At 38.9% G+C, this 22,763-nt stretch overlaps 1 protein-coding gene across 6 annotated transcripts in view; it reads right to left on the bottom strand.

Annotated features, from left to right (window-relative positions):
* ATP11C (ATPase phospholipid transporting 11C (ATP11C blood group)) overlaps positions 1–22,763 on the bottom strand; it is a 160,536-nt gene that overhangs the window by 82,157 nt on the left and 55,616 nt on the right. For all 6 annotated transcript variants that reach the window (XM_081043637.1, XM_081043640.1, XM_081043636.1 and 3 more), the window contains 3 exons: positions 10,837–10,956; positions 2,744–2,833; positions 45–125 (listed from right to left, as the gene is read on the bottom strand). In XM_081043637.1, coding sequence (XP_080899763.1) covers positions 45–125; positions 2,744–2,833; positions 10,837–10,956 — 291 coding nt within the window. The remainder of the gene's footprint in view (positions 1–44; positions 126–2,743; positions 2,834–10,836; positions 10,957–22,763) is intronic.

Below are 22,763 nucleotides of genomic sequence, written 5' to 3'. Positions count from 1 at the left end.
AGACAGGACTAAAATGCAGACATAATTGTAAATAAGAAATTTACCTGCTTAATGGCTGTAACAGTTATAACAAAGAAAAGTGGAAGTCCACTGGTAACTGGGCTAGTTGGTGTGTCTACTGTGACCTAGGTAAAGGAATTAAATTGAAAGTAAAGTGAAAATAAGTCAGTAACTTACATACAAGCACTCATATGCTGCAAACATTTCAGACAGAATGCAGTCAAAACATATTCCGGTAGCAGGGTGAGTATTAACTATCATTGAAACAAAAGCAACCCACATGGCAGTTAGTTTTAAGAAATCGCTCTAGTCAGGCTTAATTTTCATCCCAGCCTGAATTAACCTTTTTACTGAAATACATTCATTCATGTACCATCTATTTGTTGAGCACCACTCTGCCAGTCCCGGTTCTATGATCAGCCAAGTTCTAGAGATGCTGCTTTAAACAGATGGAGAAAAGTCCTTGGCCTCATATAGTAGCTGGCAGCTTACAGGGGAAACCAGGCATTAAAACAAGTGATACCTTGAGATTTGAAGAGTAAACAGAAATTAACTGGATGAAGGGAGGGGCTTCCCAGGAACAAATAAGCGGTGTAAACCGAGTCTCTATGGTACCAGGGAGTGTGGCACAGATAAGGAAACAAAGGGAGCCAGTGACAAAGGGGTGCAGCATGAGGTGGGGCTGAAGAGGGAGACTGAGACAGACCAGACAGGGCCCTCCAGGCTAGAGTTCATTCTTTCTCCCACAAACAGTGGGAAACAACTGAAGTTTTTAGGCAGGGAGTGGTCACATGGAGAGAACTACATTTTGAAAAGATCATTCTCACTGCTTTGCGGAAAATGAATGGAAGGGAACAAGAGCGGAGTCAGGGAATGAATTCAGGAGGCGACAGTTCAATCCAGGTAAACGGTGACTTGGGTAAGGGGATGGCAGCGTGGGAAAGAAGTTTCAGAGATATTTCGGGGGCAAAATGGCAGGACGGGTTAAGGGATTTCTTCTTTGGGGTGATTAAAGATAGCTTCCAAGGATCTGGTTAACAGGGCTGGGTGGACGTTGTCATCATTCACTGAAACAGGAAAGCATGAAAGAGAAGTAGATTTGAGGGAAGGAAGACTATGCGTTCCATCTGCCCTTCCGTGGGTGGACTTTCATTTTCACCTCTGACTCCCAGCCAGACCTGCGCCTGCCATGGACACGGTTTTTTTACATGGCTCTGTGCCTTCACACAAAGTCCCAGAGACCAGTCTTCACCATGTAAACTCCCTCCAATCCTTTGAGGCTCAGTTCCAGTACCACCTACTCTTTGAAGCCTTCTGAAGCGCCTCCTGGGTAGAAAAGCAATCATAACTTCCGCCGCATCCCCGTAGCATTTTGCTCATGCTACTTTGAGGACTTTTACTACATTAAGTGAATACGTGACTGTTTTTGGATATAACATATTCCTTAAGGGTAGAAAAGCCCCATCTTGATCTTCACTGCATCTGCTCAAATCTTTGCTGTCTGGACGACTGCATCGTACGTCACAGGTGCTTGGCATCTGTTCGCTGAATTGCAATGAAATGCTCTGCACGCCAAGTAGAAGGACTGCTGTGCACATAATCCTCGATGTAGTTTATTTTATGCTGTTCTGTAAGACATCTGTGTTGCCATGGATGTAGACAGAGGAGCGCCTTTCAAATGCCCCATCATTCAAGACTGAAATTGGCTCTTTCCCATATCACAACCCAGACTGATTTTAAGTAGCAGGGCTAAATTCAATTACAGTACCATTTACTCAAAGCCTTAAAGTGGATAAACAAAAGCACTTCACACCAACAAGGCAATCAAGCAATTTCATTGGAATGTTTCCGCTTCATTTAAAAAAAATGAAATGAGAAAAAAAGTACCCTTAAGGTAGTAAAATTTTCAGTGAGTAATTTTGGTGGGGGGAAAGCTTTTAATAGCTTATAGACTTAAAGATGGAAGATGCAATTTTTCTTTTGGAAGAGCATCTAATTTTGTTTAATGCATTATTTTTAAAAATCTGATGAAAGACCATTGTGAGAAATTGGCACATAACTTGAATAAAGTTGAAAGAGCTGAGTGACGTTACTATTACAGCACTGTTTCTGATAGAGTTTCTGTTCCCATTTACCTTTAAAAATGACCAAATATTCTCATTATTCTCATCTGTTAAAAAGTAGAAACAGAAACGATACTGAACCTTCAGGCTTTCTATCATTAAGTGATAGGAAGACATAATTTTAAATGTCTAACATTTAAAACACAAAACATTTGCAGGAACTCACAGGAGCAGGTGGATATACTAGGCTTCGACCCTTAAAGTAAATGAATGAAGCAGAGCAAAACTGATAATCAGGAAGATAAGTGGTAAAGTTTCAACCAAGCTGAAACTAGTGGTTAACAAAGTAAAACAATTTAAACTACTTTCAATTTTGATCTATGCCACCGCCTTTAATGCTATAGAACAACACGTCCTTCTAGCATGAACAAAGATATAAAATTCATGAAAGTTTTTTAAAAAGGAAGTCTCAACAAATTTTCTGGTAAAAATGCTCCTTTAGAAATATATGAAATCACACAAATCTTAAAATGCAATATGAGTACTTTAAAAAGTATTATTATAATAAGCTCTAAGGCATCTTTTTAATCACAGGGCATCTTAAGGTTAGAAATGGGTTGAAAATGTGTCTGAAGCAATCAAGTTTCTCAAAGTGAAGTGGTCATTTATGGAGGTCTTACCTGTACAAGGAAAATGATGAGAAAGTAAAAATTTGCAATTCTTCTAAACTGCTCAAACAGATTCTTTGGGAGGAAATTCCAAAGTGTATACTGTGTAAAGACAGAAGAAAAAATATATTATTAGAAAGCAAACTTATGAAGTGTTAGTAACGATGACTCATATGGGTCTGGATTATCACACCACTTTGAAAACATGTGCAAACCCAAACCTCACACATATGAATAAGCATATACTTCCAGGTATAGCATGTAAGCGCCTTTTTCAGGAACGAAGTTTTCACTTTGACCATTACAAGTGGGCCACCCAGTCCCATCCCTGTGTTCCATGATCTGATCTGAATTAGGTTTCTTGTTATGTGCTCTCCTGTCATCCTACACTTCCTTGATAACACGTGTTGCAGTGAACAATTATAGTATATGGACACATTTTTATTAAAGATTCCCCCCCAATAGGCAGTGAGTTCTGCAAGGACAGGCTGTTCACCTATCTTTTTATTACTTTCCCCCCAACACCTAGCATAGTACCTGACACAAAGCAGATATCAAATAAATTAGTGGGATGAATGAATGAACAAGGTGATTCTGGCTCTGTCAGCGCACCCCTGGAGTCCGGGTGACCATCCCAGAGCTAACTCTGTCCCTATGAGCACCTCCCACCTCCGTGACTGCTGAGGTGCCCACATAACCCTTGGTCACAGAGGGCTTTCACTTTACTCAACAACATACCACCCCGTGCTTTGGTAGCTGGTGACAGGTAAAGGGTTCAGTGCTGATTTGTACATGGGCAAAAGGAGAGAACTCTTGGGCCAACTATCACATCACATAGACTTTCTCACTGATACCTGAAGCTCAAGGACTGGGTCACTTAAAAATCTCTAGAAGTTGGATATTTTAGATGTCTCGATAATGAAGACCAGAAATCAAACAGAAAGACATGTTTCTTGACCTTAAGATCTAAATTTACAATAGAACAATCTCCATCCAAAGTATCTCCATAAGGTGAGAAACTACCCATTAAATAAAGTGACCGAAAAGCCAAAGTTGTAGAGTACGACACAGTATGTGGGAATTTACTACTAACCTCTGTAAAAGATTTATGGGCTCAAGATTCAGGGAATGCCAAGAAAATGAAGATGAATGGAGGCAGGAATATTCAGTGCTGCAGCTGCATTACAACCAACAGACAACCTAGAAGGTTCTTCCTTTGGGGTTCACGGAAGTGCCACAGGGAAGTCCATTCAAAATGAAGTGCAGAATTGTGTGTGGGTGGGCATCGGTTGGGAGAAGAGTCCATACTTTTCATCAGTTTCCTAAGGCAGCTTGTGACCAAAAATCAAAGGGGTCAACACCACTGGCTCAGATCAACACTTAACTGTCCTGATTACTTAAGATCCTGAAACAATAAGCTCAACTACAACAACAGGCTAACAGCTGAACTTATTGACCTTCTGTTCCCTAACTAAGGGATTTTTAATTAAACAAACAAACACTAGGAACTGTTAAGAGTTCTCTGATGGGTGGAATCACTTTTTGTTTTTTTTCTCTAGGATCTCACTGTTCCTTTACCACTTTTTTTAACTTCCTAAATGAAAGGCTCCCTTGAGGAACTCTGGTTGTTCCCTGTACAGGAAACTATTGCTATATGCCCTCTTCTTTCCTATTTCAGGTCCTGGGCAATATACTAAGAGGTCAGGGAACACATCACAAGCCCCCTCACAAGTGCCCACCAGGTGTTTGACACACAGAAGACGTACACAAAATCTTGATTAAAACTTGTGTGTTCGAGGGTTCCCTTTTCTCCATATCCTCTCCAGCACTTGTTTGTTGACTTACTGATGCACTGCTGGTGGGATTGCAGACTGGTACAGCTACTGTGGAAATCAGTCTGAAGGTAGCTCAGAAAACTGGACATGGAACTACCTTCTGACCCAGCAATTCCACTCTTAGATATCTATCCGGAGAAATCCAAAACTCTAATTCAAAAAAATATATGCACCCCTATGTTTATGGCAGCACTATTCACAATAGCCAAGACATGGAAAGAACCGAAATGCCCACTGATAGACAACTGGATGAAGAAACTGTGGTATCTTTATACAATGGAGTATTATGCGGCCATAAAGAAGAATGAAATCTTACCATTTGCAGCGATATGGATAGACCTAGAGAACATTATGCTAAGTGAAATAAGTCAGACAAAGACAAATACTGTATGATCTCACTTATATGTGGAATCTAAATAGAATAAATGAACAAACTAATCAGAAACAGTCTCAGAGACATAGAGGAAACACTGAGGGTTGTTAGATGGGAGTGGGGTAGGGATAAGGGGGAATGTGAGGGGATTAGAAAGCATAATCAACCACAAGATTGCCATGTGGATACGAAAGACAGTTTCGGGAATATAATCAATAATGTTGTAAGATTTTGTAGGGTGTCAGATGAGCACTTGTCTTATTAGGGAGACCATTTCATGTACGGTGTAGATGCCTGACCACTGCAGTGTACACCTGAAGCTGAATAATAATGAATATCAACTATAATATATATATAATAGTTATGGGAGGTAGAGTACAGCATAGGGAATAGAGTCAGTGGAACTGTAACAGCTACATACGATGTCAGAGGGGTAGTAGATTGGGGGAGTGGGTAATCTGTTTGTGAAGAGTGTAGATGTCTAACTAGTACATTGTTTTGTACACCTGAAACTAATTAAAAAAATAAACCAACTCGTTTGTTGGCCATTTCCTCCTTTGCTCCCACTAAAAAGCAAATTCTCCTTATTATAATACAAATGTAATATAGCATACATTATTCATATATTATTTCAATGCAGACCAAGAGAAGCCTGCTTTTTTAGAGTTGCCTGATTAAAATTGAAACGGACTTTAAAGCCATATACACCAAGTTATTCAAATTGTCTTGTTTATCTAAAAAGTGGATTCAGTAATAGTTGCTATTTATATAGCAAAACTAAGACATTTGTTTCAGTAACATTTGTTTATAGCATTTGTTTCATTAACAATGAGAATAGAGATTTTTTAAAGAAAGCAGTAAGTGGATCTTTTACACTATCTGAACATGCAACTACAAACTTAATAAGCAACACTGACATTTAGAACATGTTTAAAAACAGGGTCTACAGAAAAATGCCAGCTTCCTAAGATTATACAATGCATTTTATATTCTGCTCTGTAGTGAATTAAATAATTGCTACACAAATGTGGCCTCTAAAGCAGCAACTATGTGAAAAAAATGTGGGTCAGCCCCTCAAATACCTACCACTTAACTGGAAACCAAAATATTACGAACTTTGATAAACAACTTTCCTAATTCAAAGGAGAAAGGTTGAAGTGAACTGAATCACAGTTTGAGGGTCCATTATTTCAATTTCAGCAAAGGGAGGCTTTAGAACATTACTTGTTTTTACCTCAAGTCCCCAAATTTTCTGATTTAGCATTAAAAATGCTGATGGGGAAGCTAAAGCTCCAAATAACTTGTTCTACTGTGTCAGCATATCACAGGAGAAAGGGAGCAGTTAAAAAACGGAAGTAGTAACTATTATACTGAACAAGCCAATTGTGGAGCGCTGACTTCTCTAACTACTCAGATTGGGATGTGATGGAACAAAACAACTATACTTTAAGGTTAGGAAGTAAGCAGAGCTCTAGGCTTGAGTAACTGCTTACTTTGTTAAATTACTGTATCCATTTTATTATCAACTCCTGTTGATGTGGGCATTAAGTACGAATAATTTGAGCATCTTAGCAGTCTACTTTCATTGCCATTACCAACGGCAAGCAGAACTTTCTTTCATGTGACATTCTTTCCACCATAAATTCAGAAGAGCAAAAGGAGTTACCAGGATACTACCGCATTAGGATTTAATAAATTTAGCTAGAAAAGGCAGCTTCACAGAGTTCGACAAGACTCAGACAAAAAAAAGTCTAATAAATTCTACGGACAATTCCAATTTTTAAATGCTCGTGTAATTTTAGGCTTGAATCTTTCATCCAAGGTGTCCTTTCACATAAGAGTACTAAGTTTAGCAGCCACTAAAGGAAGGCAGTGTGGAGGTTCCTTAAAAAATTACGAATAGAATTACCATATGACCCAGCAATCCCTCTCCTGGGTATCTACCAAAAAAATCTGAAAACATTTATCCATAAAGACACGTGTGCTCCAATGTTCATTGCAGCTTTGTTTACGGTGGCCAAGACATGGAAACAACCAAAATGTCCTTCGATAGATGAATGGATAAAGGAGTTGTGGTATATATACACAATGGAATACTATTCGGCAGTAAGAAAAGATGATATAGGAACATTTGTGACAACATGGATGAATCTTGAGAGTATAATACTAAGCGAAATAAGTCAGACAGAAAAAGCAGAGAACCATATGATTCCACAGATATGTGGTATATAAACCAAAAACAACAAAAGAACAAGACAAACAAATGAGAAACAAAAACTCATAGACACAGACAATAGTTTAGTGGTTACCAGAGTGTAAGGGGGTGGGGGGGAGGGAGGTGAGGGTAAGGGGGATCAAATATATAGTGATGGAAGGAGAACTGACTCTGGGTGGTGAACACACAATGGGATTTATAGATGATGTAATACAGAATTGTACACCTGAAATCTATGTAACTTTACTAAAATTGTCACCCCAATAAACTTTAATTTAAAAAAAAACTGGAAAAAAAAGAGGACTAAGTTTAACCATGGGCATACTTTCCAGGAATTAGGTGGCATTCGCTGATTATTATCCCACTGCAGGGACTTAAAGACGAGGCTTAGGATTTTTAAAGGAAAAGAATGTGGAATAGTGAAATATGATGGAAGCTAAAGATCCTAGCAGGGGCAATCAGTGCTTCTTTTGCTACAGAAGAGGATTTCGGAGTTTCATACCAACTACAAAATTCTGATGATTCCCAAAGGTCCCTGCAGATTTCATTAAAGTTGGAAGGCTGCAGAGAAGAAGTTTTACTAAAGAAAGTATTTGTGTTCCCCAAAGAAGAGAAGACCACTAATTTTGTAAGTAAATAAAATCTAAAGTAGGTCAACGTTTTTATCTTTAGGGCTCTTTGCATTAATAAGACTTATTCCCAGTGTTACACTGACATTATTGATGGTATTTGTAAACAAAAAGTACCCAATTAAGACAAAGTTATTTTTATTACTAAAGGGTTGAGAAAGGAAAGCAACACTTGCTAAAAAGTTGGAAGGCAGCTAACATTCTATGAATTGTACCTTTCTTCAATTAAAAGATTCTGGTGCAGATACACACAGGCAAAAGACAATGTGAGAAAGAAAAAGTCAAATTATGAAACGGTTGTTCTTTCCAAAATGGACTGGAAGGTCTCCTTTTCAGAGAGACAACACCACACATTTAAGACACATGAGACTGAGGATATATCAGTAGTATTGCTCAGGACTATAATATAATAATCATGGAAATGTAAGTAACAATAGCAGCTACCATTTATTGACTTGTTACTACATGCCAAGCACAGTGCTTAAATGCTTCCTGTGGATTACTTTGTTTCATCCTCAGCACACTCCCATGAGGTAAGTACTGCTTATTTCTCCATTTTACAGATAAGAAAATTGAGACACAGGGAGGTTAAATGACTTATTTTAACTTCAAACCCAGGTCTTCTGTCTTATAGACATCCTTATAGAATGAAGCTCTTTACCACTATACATTGTATGCTATCCTCTTACTTTAAGATTTCATTCTTTTTCTGAAGTTAGTATACTGTCATTTCTTCTTTTTCTGCTCTAGAGTTTTTATGAAAAAGCAGACATGTTAACAATCAGTTAACTATTAAAACTGTAAACACATAACATTTACAGAGAAAGAAGAGATGTGTTAGTCTATCAATATAGAAATGTTCAATTCTTTAGTCTGGTTTCTGAAACATATACATACACATAGCTATATAAGCAAATTTGTTTAGGAAGAATCTTTATTTGTCCCATGAGCTCTTGAATATTTCAGAAAATATCCTATTGTATTACTTTGACTACTGGCAAAATCGAAGCTAGCTAAAATATAAAAAATAACCTATTAAATACAAAAGAGTTGAGAATTAAGCTGAGTTTTATAAGTTCTTTTAAAATATGAAAGCACCAAGTATATGACAACAAAATGATTACTGCTAGTTCACTGAAAAGCCATTTTACTATCTTCCACATAGAACACTATGGAAAACAGTAATTCCCTAGAAAATAGTTTATACTTCACTTGATGCAAAAGGAGGGAGCAAACTGAGGAAGAAACCCAAACAGCATAATCATATGAAAAGGGCTCTTTATTTAGAGCCTCTAGACCTTACAAAGCAGTTCTGCTCCTGGCTTTATCACTAACTCTACTTGGTGACCATATCCCTAACTTAACTTTTCTGGGTTTGCTTTCTACGTGTGTAAAGCCAGTGAGTTGAACGAGATGACCTCTTAGGATCTTTCAGTTCTACAAGTCTATGATTCTGCGTCAAAGGATGACTACTGATGGTTTTCTTGGCTATACAGGTAACGCACAGCTTTCCAGGCAAGGACTATTCAGTATCTTGGGCACAGGTACAGAAACTACTGGCTGAGGACGAATTTTCTGCCATAAGGTTAAAAATTAACAGGAACAAACATTTTATCCAAATATACTCAGAGTGCTCTATAGGCCAACAGATCCGCTCATAAGATACCAGTTTTCACTCATTCCGCCCATATTTGACATGTTATAATCAGATAGCTAAATGTAATCTGTGCTATATCATTACCCAAAGAGGAATCACATGTATGTTTGAAAACTAAAATGTTAAATGTTTTGAGAAAGGACATAATTTTGTGTTTCAGATCCCAGGTGTTTGCAAACAGGCAGTGAACCGAGTGGCACCAACATTTGAGATCTGCCTTGCCAGGCTGCATGAGGAAGTGAGGAAAATTATTAATTAAAATTTGTGCTATGCTACAAGAGATGGCAGCGGGCCAGCCTTCTAGTGCCCAGAACCTAACCTGGTCAGCCAAAGGTAAAGATTAGTAAACTACTACTTGTAGAATGGTGACTGTGAGGTACTAGGAACTATAGAGTGTTTTCACATATGGAATATCAGCTCCATTTCACTGATGAGGATATTCAGACTCAGAGATTAATTGGGCCAAGGTCACACAGCTAGTAAAAGGTCCGGCCAGGACTTAAATACAGGTCTTCAGACTTGCAGGCCACTACTTTTAGCACTACCATGTCCTGAAGTAAGACGATTATTCAAATGGTGACACAGCTAAGTGATTCAACTCTCCTAACTGTTCAGCACTGTACTGAGCAGCATGCACCCTTTAGGACCCAGGAGTGGAGGGAGAAGCTTCTCATTGAAACAGGGAAAGATACTTGTCATTCTTTTTGTTTTTTAATGGTGACAAAATTTCTTTTTTCTTTTTATTAAAGTTTATTGGGGTGACAATGGTTAGTAAAGTTACATAGATTTCAGTAGAATTCTGTATTACGTCATCTATAAAACCCATTGTGTGTTCACCACCCAGACAGAGTCAGTTCTCCTTCCATCGCCATATATGATGGACCCCCTTTATCCTCACCTACCACCCCCCTTACCCTCTGGTCAGATGTCATTCAATGATAGCACTCTCCAAAATAATATAAATTATTTACATACTAGTCCACCCAATTAAGGGCAATTCAGGAAGCTTTGGGCCAGTAAATAATTCCCTACTTTTAGTACACTTTTGTTTTACAATTTTTTTAGTCATCATTTTAAGTTACACATCACATATTTTTCAGTGCAGTTTTTAAATTATTTTAAATTATATTAGCAATATTTGGATAATTTTGAATTTTAAGTTACTTTTTAGCACACTTTAAGGCTTAAAGTAATATGTATAATCAACAGGCACTATGAATATGTATAATCAACAGGCATTATGATTCACATAATGGAAGGCAAGTGAATGATCTTTCAGCTATAACACGACGGAATGATACTTTAAGAAAACTGCCTTTTGGTGGAATGATGACCACAGTTGGTATATGATTGGTGTAAGTGCACCTCCATCTATTGAATTCAATAAACAACTTACCTTAGATGACACTATTCTGTTATCACAAAATCTTTGTGCAACGTAAGGTTCTGTTGTTGAAACTGGACGATTGCCAAGAATCACTGTGCGTGTACCAACTCGTTTCTCTTCCCCAGCACACTGACCAAGAGAAAGAGAAAAAAGAGTCAGGTTTTCATCACATTTCTTTTCCATGCTTCTGCAGAGTGGTAGGGAGAGGAGAAAACCTTGTCTGGAAAGTCAAACTCCACTAAGCTCTTAGTTGCTGATTCAGTAAAAGTGTTGTTTGAGCCAACTGTTTTGAGGCCAACCCTGCAATTCTAAAATGCATCCTAGAGAAATAATATTTTTATTGCCAGTCGTTTTTCCTTCATCCACAGAATCTCAACGATCACCATCACAGCAACACATTAACTTAGGAAAGGTCAGACCGGAAATATTTAATTTTTATATAACGGTTCATGACAACCCTGTCTGGAGCAGACTGCAGAAAGTATTATGCAAATTAGTTCTAAACACAAAATAGTTACTTTTAAGTATACAGAAATAGAATGGCTGCCTCTACTAATGGAATTGAATAACTATTTCTACAAAGAAAAGTGGTAAACTCTTTGGCTTTACAGGAAAGACATTCTTTTGTGAACTCTTAGAGCCTGTTGTCAAAAAGAGCCATTTCACACTACATGTCTCTAACGTTCCTTTTACATTTTTAACAAGTAGATTTGCTGAATCCAGAAGTTCCAAGGTTGAGCTCCATTTTACCTCACCTTTTAATTTCACTGAGGTTTCACTGTTTTGTTTCATTAAATCAGGATAATACACTTTCTTATATAAATTAAGGATCGTCTCCTTTGATGATACAATATTACCATGTTTGAGATGACCATATATTTAAGTCAAAGGAAGTATGATAGAAACCAATATCCACTTATATATTTCTATTATTATTTTTAAAAAGATAATCCCTCGACCTAAAATGTTTCAGAAGTATATAGCCACAAAGACTTTCCTTACTTTCAAAGGTCAAAGATGTAAGTCTCTACCCCAAAATAATCATTTTAAGCAAAACTACTTAGATCTTGCAAAGTTCTCCAAATGTCTGTCTTTGGATGTATTCTAATTTGAATTTTTGCTCCTTATAGATATTACAGGGGAAAAAATTTTTTAGTTTGAAAATAAAAATCACCTCAAAGCATAGACAGATAAGACCTCTTGCCTCACCATTTATTTAAGCTTATTAAATTATTATTTAACGGGGTTATTTCCTTCAAAATCTGTAGGGAATCAAATGAAAAGTAACTGGGATAAATTGAAATAGGAGAGATTAAGACTATATATAGAGGGTGACTTCTGGAAATCTACTCTGGCATGGGGCTAAGGGAGCTTGTGGGAATCTGTCCATGGCAATCTGTCAAAAGTCAGTAAGTATCAGTGCTGGACAGCTTAGCTATTTACCTGCCTGCCCAAAGACAGGGCACGAGAACAACTGGTTGTACAAGGTCCTTCTCGTGCTACGAGTCAGTGATTTGCAGGTCAATCTTCAAACAGTTCCTGGAAACCAGTCAAGAATACCTTCCCCAGAAGGGTAGCTATATACATTTTGATTCAGGAACTGACTTTGTTTGCAACTGTAATATACAGGGTCTGACACAGCTTACTGATAAGAGCAATTTTCCATACTCCGTTTAGCAAAATGTAAACTGAAAGTGAATACACCTGCTGAAAGTATTGTTTATTCTGCTTCAGACCTATCCTCACCTTCTGTTGCAAATTACCATCTCACTGTAGTCTCTACAACAGACTTGAACCTTATAACGTACCAGAGCAAATTACAGAAAGTGTCAAGTCCATATACACACACCGCAATTTACAACCTTTAATATTCATATGGTTGTTTCGTTTTTCACACAAGCAAGAAGTGGCATAGAGTAAATAAGGCAAAGCCAACTTTTATGCCAGTTCTCAGATCATTCTGCAAATGGAAAGGGGGAAGAGTAAAAGGGAAAGAGGTAGAGGGTCAGTGAATGTTTTCTGCATGTTTCCTGCACAGCTGACACAGACTGTTCCCCTCAGTTAACAATGGTCACTGATGAACTTAAAACAAAAATGAACCAGTACTTTCCCAATTCTGAACTGTCTTCAGCTTTCTTCTCTGGCAGGTAACAGCACTCCAGAGAACAAGAGGAAGGAACAAGCATAACGCACTTTTTCAGCCACGATGATTTGATGAACTCCCGACACGTAATAGCATGTACAGTTTTCCTAAGCGCTGCCCCATACATTAGCTCGGGGATCTCTTTTGAATAGGCCTAAGTGATCTCTAGCTCCACAAAATTGAAGAAAATGGGTTCAGAATCGATGTGCAGGTGGTGGGGGAGGTCCTGGCAGGGACCATCATTAGGTGACGAAATGGTAGCATGTTATTCCAGAGGAGTTTTCGTAAAAGGGTAATCTCCTCGGCCCACGCAGGTTTGGCGTGGGAGCTGCCTGAGGGCTGGGGGTGGGGTGGGGTGAAACAAGTAACTTTCCCATGCTGGTTTCACTCCAAAATCTGATGAACCTCCAATTTTTGGTGGAATTTGACTCTAACTGTTTAACGTTGTCTGGTCCACATACACATGTATCTGCGGAACTTGTGTAAATTCACTGTAATTTTCCACTTGCTGCCAATGTACTGTTAAAACAGTGGTTTCAATTCCTGTGATTTTGAATAATGCAGGTGCCTTCGCCAAGGCAGAGAAACTCCAAGCTGGAATCAGGAAAAAATTTCCCGTTTGGACGGCACACAACGTAGTCTGGAGTGGGAGTGTATGATTCCTGCTACCCCACAATGAATTTTAATTCAGTAAGCGTCCATCCTATGCTCATCTGCTTCCCATCCAAATGTCCCTAAGAACATTTTAAAAAATTGAAAGATGCTGGCACCAATTCTATTTTAATGACACATCATACACTACAACACGAAGTATAAAGAATATTAAAAAGTATATTTAGAACATGAATTAATAGGGAAAGCAATTTAATTTTCTTCCTCAAGACAAAAATCACCCTTTTGTACTCTTGATCTATACGTCCATAGTGTAAACTGAATAGTTTTAAAAAAGCAACTAGTTTATACCAGAACATAGACTCTCAGTAAAAATCAGAGTAAAATATTATTGCTACTCAACTAGCACCATCTTAAAATCCTGTGCCTTTGCTAGTACTAAAACAGAAAAAGCTGCTAGATGTATAATTTGTTTCTTGACTGCCTCTAGACCAGCGACTCAATTCACTAAGGGAAAGTAGAGATCTCAATACAAGACTGTCCCTATAGGGCGGACGGGTGGGCTCAGTTGGTTAGAACGTGAGCTCTTGGCAACAGGGCTGCCGGTTCGATTCCCACATGGGCCAGAGAGCTGCGCCCCCAGCAACTAGAATGAAGATGCTGAGCTGTCACTGAATTCCCGGGCTGCCGGATGGCTCAGTTGGTTGGAGGCGGGCTCTCAACCACAAGGTTGCTGGTTCAACTCCCGCAAGGGATGGTGGGCTGCGCCCCCTGCAACTAAGATTGAACAACGGCATCTGGACCTGGAGCTGAGCTGTGCCCTCCACAACTAAGACTGAAGGACAACCACTTGACTTGGAGCTGATGGGTCCTGGAAAAAACACACTGTTCACCAATAAAGTCCTGGAAATAAATACTGTTCCTCAATAAAGTCCTGTTCCCTTTCCCCAATAAAATTACAAAACAACAACAAAAGACTGTCACTATAAAGCTGGCATAGGATCTGAAACAGAGCTCATCTCTCCATCCTTTTCAGGTGTTCGGCAGACTTAAATTTATCACTTAGTCATAGATCAGTGGTTCTTAATTCTGGCCACACATTGACTTTAAACATAATACCAATGCCTGCGTCTTTTATTTACTATTTAATTTAATGTTTCTAGAAGCTCCCCAGGTGACAATTTTAATTTGCAGCCAGGGCTGAGAAAACTGCTACAGAATCTCTCTCTCTGAATTAGTGATTGCCTTTAATTAACATCCTACAAGTTTTTAGTATACCAGCCAGAATCCTACACTTCTTAAGTAAAATAATTTCAGCAATTTGCTTATCAAAGAATAAAAATACAAATAACCCTCACCTAGGGCCCCCTCCCATCATTTTAAGATGCTCACAAAAATGAGATTCTCCTTCAATACTTATTTGGCATGTGGTTCATTTACCATTGATTATTTAGATCATTGACAAAACTTACAGGTCCTGATGTAATGCAAAGCAACCTATTTTATCAACCAATCACTGATGTCATCCTGAGCAAACAGAGCATTATTTTTATTGTTCATCAGACTGTTCTTTGAGAGTTATAAAGCAAATATATTTGCTAAAAAATGAACAAAAAATCCCTATTAAAAATCTGAAAACTTGGCTGTAATTTAAAACTGTTCCCTGCACCCCAGCCCCAAGGCTATTTTCTTCTCTGAAGCACTAATATTTTTGAACAGCATAATCAGTCGTAAAAAGTATAAATGAACTCAAAATGCAAAGAAAGCGCATTCTATGGAACTTTCAGCCATCTATTACAATACTCCCCAAAACCAGAAATTTTGTACTAGTTTTGGAGGGGTGCAGGACGAGAACACTACAATGCCGGGGAACATTTCCAGTATATTAAGCTTCCTGGTTAAAATTGCTAAAATGCATTCAGTGGTCAAATCGTTGGAGTTTCCAAGCCCACTCCAAACCCACTCCACTCCAGTATAACAAGCCCAGAAGAATCATCTTGATGTGTAATTTATACTCATAAGTCTAAAACGAGCTTTAAAATCATACTTTTCAGAGTTTGCTTTTACGGCATCTTCTTAAGTGATTAAGCTATCTCTCCTTCCTTTGCCAGAGATAGTGAAGCAAGATCAAGACATGACATTTTGTCTTCTTGCCTTTAAAGCTTAATTATGGTCATATTAACTGAAACTCAAACACCTGATCAAAAGACAACTGAATATTCAAAGTACATCCCCAGACACAAAGATTGTCTTTAATTAGGCATTACTCCATGATGGCACATTTACTTGAATAGAAACTGCTATAGGACATAGATTAATCCCGCAAAATACAAACATCTAAATCAGCAAGTGCAATGCTCAGAAAGAAGTAGTGACCCTGAGGATTTAGATAAGAAAGAAAGCCTTGTTCAGAACCTCAGAGTTAGACTTTCATTATCTAAATGTGATCTACCGAGCAGCTTCCTTTCACCAGGAATGATGAATTCTGAGTGTTTCCAATCTGATCCCTCTCCCACCATGCCCTCACCCCAAGGACCTCAGGGCTACAGAAATGTGGCTCTAAAGATGAAATACAGCTCTCTTACAGAATGTCTAACAGAGTCGATGGGTCAAAAATGCTGTAAGCATTTACTGATTCAAGATTCTATGAGGAATTTTTTTTAGTGATTCAGAGATTCTTCCATTCACAGAAAGTAACGTGAGACTCTAAAACATCAGGCTGGGGCTCAGCAACTCCACTTTCTTGGTTAACAGTACTTCTAACCTAGCCTGATAATATGCACACACACTTAACTAGAGATGAACCGAGCACACAAGTCTACAAGTCCTCAGAAGTTATTTTTCATTTTCACTACCCATATCTACACACCACCTTGCATTCCAAACACTTGGAAACTTCTAAATTGAGAGGTACATAACTTCTAAGGATAGGAACAACAGTGGGACCGGTTGACAATCCAGCCATGTATTTCCTATGGTCCTCAGGAAATGGGATAGACACACACACACACACACACACACACACACACACACACACACACACACACAAATAGAACGCCAAGTATAAAGGCCCCAGGACCTCAAAGCCCAACCTGCCTGAAAAGAGAAAAGAATAAAACAGCGATCACACACCTCAAAGGAAGGAGGGAAAGATGGGGCAATCTGCATACCGACATGCAAAAATTTGCTAACGCAGTGGCACCTATATTACAGAAAGAACGCTGCAGATTATCAAGCAACTTGTACTAACCCCTCTGATCTTTGTAGTTTCCTGGAATTGGGGAAGACAGCCAATTATGGCTTGCAAGTTTGTGTAGGTCAAGGGAGGCAGCAAAGGAAGCACTAGAAGACTGGTCTGTGCCTTAAGACTTCAAAAGCAGCCAGCTGTCGGGTGGCCTGACCTCCATTACTGCATTTGACAACTTCTCCAAAGACTTGATGTGCCTTTGTAACTCTTGATTTTAAAGTATCATTATTTTAAAATATTAGTATCTTATACCACATAGTATTTTCTCATCTTATAAAGTTCTTTTCTAACCCACGACTACAATCAATGGGCCATGATAAGAAGTGGGGCTAAAAATCACTCTTTTGAAGAAAGTTGAATTGAACGTTGGTTCTAGGCAGGTCAACAGTGTAAAAGGAAAAGATATAATCTAGATATTCGCTATGATACATGGAGTCCCCCCACTGTGACACTGAAGCTTCAAAAATGTGTGCCAATATATGTATATATGGCATAAGCAGATGGCTTTCGTGGAAAAGGCCATTAGGGCTGGAAGATATTCCTCACTTTTTAGAGATTACATAGGTAAGAGAGTTTAATCTCAGCAGCAAACAGTATTATCTCCCAATGCCAGGAAAAGAACCAGTGGATACTAGGATGAAAATTGCCTTTACCAATATCATTACATAGAAAAGACAAATTCTCATCCAAAAATCATTTTCTAAGTCACCAGAGAAGAATTTTTTAAAAACATTTTTTAACTTAAAAAAAATTATTTAAGTGTCTTTTTCCAGGACCCATCAGCTCCAAGTGGCCCATGTGGGGATCGAACTGGCAACCTTGTTAAGAGCACCACGCTGTAACCAGCTGAGCTGACCGGCCGCCCCACCAGAGAAGAATTTTTATTACAGTGTAAGAGAGAAACTCTGGCTAGAGCAAAAAATATATATATTGTGAAAGAGGTGTTTGATATCCCCAGCAGGGTTTTATCTGCCATTTCAGTGACATCACCATTATTATAAAAGTGATGTAAATTTCCTAGAAAGGTCTGGCAGTTCAACTACATGCTGGAGCGTGTCTGGTGAAACCAATGAATGCACCCCCCTCCCCATATTGTTAAACATCACACAGAAAGAAAACTAACTACCTAAAAACAAATGTCCCGGCTGTAAATGCAATTAGTTTAAGCAGCACTTCCAGGTTATACCCGGTAAATTTTTTAACACCCCTAATGAAAGAGGTAGGTAAAAACCAAGTTTCCATTGTGGAGCACGGATGAGTTGAATAAGCAAAGAAAACACGGGGGAGGGGCTCTGAGCTGTGACTCTCAAAAGGAAGTCTCACATAAGGAAGCCACTTCTTCAGTGAAGCATTTCGAGCTTTCCATTCAACCACGGAATGGTGGCCAACTTCTCAGCTCAAATGACAATATCTTAAAGAAATGTCTGTTCTTGAAAAAAGTGTCCTCCCTACAGGTAAAGGCTTTTAAGGGCACGGTTTGGAGGGAACAGGAGAAGCAATAAAAGACACGGCTCTGGGAAGTATTATTGTTCCGTATGGCTTAGTTGAGCGTCAATTTCCTTAACAGTAAAATAAGGTGACGTCCTGACAAAACTCCCAGGTATCGGGCCGGCCCGGTGGCTCAGGTGGTTGGAGCTCCATGCTCCTAACTCCCAAGGCCGCCGGTTCGATTCCCACATCGGCCAGTGGGCTCTCAACCACAGGGTTGCCGGTTCAACTCCTCGAGTCCCGCAAGGGATGGTGGGCTGCGCCCCCTGCAACTAGCAATGGCAACTGGACCTGGAGCTGAGCTGTGCCCTCCACAACTAAGACTGAAAGGACAACAACTTGAAGCTGAACGGCACCCTCCACAACTAAGATTGAAAGGACACAACTTGACTTGGAAAAAAATCCTGGAAGTACACATTGTTCCCCAATAAAGTCCTGTTTCCCTTCCCCAATAAAATTTTAAAAATACAACAAACAAAAGACAACAACAAAAAACCCCACAACTCCCAGGTATCACTTTAAGGGCTCTCTAAAGGCTATTCACGTGAGAAGAGGATGAGGTTTCCATATATTAACCAACTATATGAATATTAAAACTCCAAGAACTGGGTCAGCACAGAATTAGGCAACAGAATTCAGATGTAAATGTTTTTATTTAAAGCAAGCAAGTTTCTGGCTCTACAGAAGAGCTAGAACAGGCAATTCTGCTGCCACCCTTGGGTACAAAGAGGCAGGGTGAGTTATGGCCCGTGGGCACAGAGCGCCTGGGGTTGGAAACACCATTCCTCGGTGTGGCCAGTGAGGCTGACAGGTGGCATGTTTGACTGCCTGTGAAGGCCACTCAACGAGTCCCCCAGAGGCTGTTGTCTATAATACAGGCCATCAGCCCCTCGGAACAGGGGATCTGACATCGAAGGAGTGACATTAGGAATTCGTTTCTCCCTTTGTGGCAGAGCACATGGCCACGTGGGAACTGCACTGGAATTACTGACATTGGCTTGAAATCTTCCTTCTCTTTACCCAAAGCTTTGGATTCAAAGCTGCTGCACACTAGAAAGATTGGGTGCTGCTCTAAATTGAACAGGTGGTCTGTCTGTACTTATTCCTAAAACCTGCTTAGGAGAGACATTAGCAATTAGCAATATGTGTGAAGTAGAATCTATACCTTTCAGTATATTGAAGCACAGACAGAAGAGCATGTCAGATGAATATCTGATTTATTTATGGCTTAATGGCATTGTGCGTGGCTTGTGTATAGTAAAAACTTTGAGTGCTGCTAAATGGGAATGCCACAGTGAGACCGACTGGCCAGAGTATCAGCACACAGCATTCAGTGCTTCCCAAACTGCATTCCATGCACCAAGCTAATAAGGAGGTTCCTTCAAGAAGGGGGAGGCTGCTCCTATAACCCCTCCTCCTGGTTATTCACAATGCACAGTCATAGAATATAAGCTCTCAAAAGTCTTCAAATAAAGAAAACTCTATCTTTGGGTAAGTCAGCTCTTGTCATGAAACTCTCCCCCCACCCCGGGAAGATCCAGTGACCTCATGTTCTCCCCAATACACTTTGGACACTGCTACTCTAATACATTTCTTACCTTATCACAATCAGCTAGCTACACTGGCAAAGCATTCAAGGGTAAGAGGTGAGATAATTGTTAAATTTGTGACAATTTCTCTCCTGGCATGCCAAAAATAGATAAGGAAAAGTAAGCGTTTGGCCGAGATCCCAGATGGGTGCTCTTGCTTCTAAGGCTTAATTATGAGAGGCAAGAAACAAGGAGATCTTGGTTCCAATGCCTTCTACCCATTGGTCGGTATGTGTCTTGAGGGAAGTAACGTAGTGGTTTCTTCATAGGTAACTCGAGGAGAGTTTAACTAATCTCATCAAGAGGACGCAGAGAAATTGGGGCCAGAATCTTCTACTTGCAATAAAATTTGAAATGTGATTTGGGATGTTATCATTTGCCACATTTTTCTGCCTGGATCCAACAAAACACAAAACTTTCCAAGGGTGAGGAAGAGATGTTTGGGATAAAGAATAATTTAAAAACCAATACACAATGACAAGATAATGTATTTAGGATGACATGTATTCAAAGTAGAGAAGGAGGGAGAAATAAAAGAAACATGAAAAGTCACAAAGACCAGGGCAAGGCTCGTGTGCCTTCATGGAGCTAACTCTGGTACATTATAAGGTATACTGGCTCTTTCAGGCTTTAACTCTTTCACTGCGTTGATTTCATTTTTCCCCCCAAAAAATGTGCCAGAAATCCACAAAAAACAAAAAAGTTGATATTTTGACTAATTTATGTATTTAATAATAACAATTTGGGCTGCTTTGTATATAAATGACATTATTTTTATGTATAAAAATTTTCTATTATTATTCATTCTTGAAAAACACAAAAATATAGAAAAATGTACATCTGCTGTCCTAAACTTCCTTTCTAGAAGCTTCCATCTGCAGTGGATGGAAATATTCATTCAGATATATCCGACTGTCGCGACAAAATGGTTAAGGATGACCACTTAAAGCACCTCAGTGTTGGGGCGTCCGGTCAGCTCAGCTGGTTAGAGCGCAGCGCTCTTAACAACAAGGTCGTGGGGTTCGAGTCCCACATGGGCCACTGTGAGCTGCGCCCTCCACAACTAGATTGAAACAACTACTTGACTTGGAGCTGATGGGTCCTGGAAAAACACACTAAAAATAAAATGAAAGTTAAAAAATAATTTTAGAGCACCACAGTGTTCATTTATTTAATGTTAACCTTTAGATGTGAGAAAAAATGAATGCTTTCTCAAATGCGCCTGTTATCCAAGGGGAATAGTTTATTCCTCTGATAAAATAGAATGAAATTTATGCCCTGGAACTCAAGGTACCAACAATTTCAAGTTGAACGAGTTAGGACTAACTACCATAAGGGCAATTAAAAAAATAATGAACCACATAGAGATACTGTTTTGTTCTGTACAAACGATTTTTGCTATAAAAGGAAACACACAAATAAAACCACTTGGAAGAATTATTAGAGCATACCCATTCAAAATGTACTTTTCAAAAACAAACACGACTTACACTAAAATTCCTATCACCCCCAAAACAAACAATTCTTTTTAACCAAAAAATATAAACAGTAGTTCGAGTTTATGTTCAAGTATATGATTGAAAATAGCAATTCGTTATTTCCAGAGCACACATAGGGGGTAGCTAGAACAATTTTAAGAATTTACAGCTGGCATTAAAAATACCTGGCAAGCTTCGAACAGGAAAAATGCTTTCAGCTAAACCATGAAGTATAGTGGTTGTAGCATTTAGCAACTGTTGCTCAGTGGCACACAAGCAGATAATTTATGACCAGTAGTTGATAAGTGTTCGCAAAGACTCATGTCTTCTGATTGCAATGCATTTCACTCTACTTCACATTAGAAAAGGAATGTGTGTATGCAAATGTTAATACATTTCTAAGTCCATTCTTACTCTACTTGGTAAACTCACATATGATGTAAAACCTTTCAAACGCTGATAAACAGAAAATATTGAATGACAACATTAGTTAAGGGTGGAAAATGGCACACCCCAGCATAATACAGACAGTCCTCAAAGGCTAGAAATTTGGATATCAGATTAGTCCTTTTGACCTCATCTTCAATCCTAAAATTGGTGGGTTAGAGGAAAAGATGGGGTTATCCTAATGGTTACAAGCCTTTCTTGGAAGGCAATGTACCAGACGATGTTAAGTACAGATTTCATGGATTTAGAATCCAATTCAGTCCAATGTGCCTTTGAGCTTCACTACAATTTTTCATTATGTTGAGCAACAATGTGATGAGACAGCAAAGCATGAAATATTCACTGCAAATAAGGGGAGGGTCGGTCATGCATTTTAAAGGTAACATCCTTCTAGGATGGCTAAATGTTTTAAAAGAAATGGAAAATAAAAAGTGTTGGTGGGGGCACCTTGTGAAGAAATTGCTAGGTAGGAATGTAAAACAGTCCAGCCTCTGTAGAAAACGGTTTGGTGGATCATCAAAAAGCTAAACAAAGAATTCCCACATGAGCCAGCAATTTTACTCCTACACACATACTCAGAAGAACTGAAAACAGATGTCCAAACAAAACCTTGGGCATTAATGTTCCTAACAGCACTATTTACAATAGTCAAAAGGTGGAAACAACCCTAATATCTATCAACTGATAAATGGATAAACAAAACACGGTGCATCCATACAATGGAATATTAGTCAGGCACAAAAAGAATGAAGCACTGATACCGTGTTTTGCCGAAAACCAGACCTAGCCGGACCATCAGCTCTAATGGGTCTTTTGGAGCAAAAATTCATATGAAACCCAGTATCATATTATATTAATTATATATTATATTACATTACATTATATTATACCCAGTCTTATAGTAAAATAAAACTGGGTCTTACATTAATTTT

Source organism: Rhinolophus hipposideros, assembly GCF_964194185.1.
Source record: "Rhinolophus hipposideros genome assembly, chromosome: X".
Lineage (NCBI taxonomy): Eukaryota > Metazoa > Chordata > Mammalia > Chiroptera > Rhinolophidae > Rhinolophus > Rhinolophus hipposideros.
Note: the sequence above shows the minus strand (reverse complement) of the source record. Positions and strands in the feature narration are given on the sequence as shown.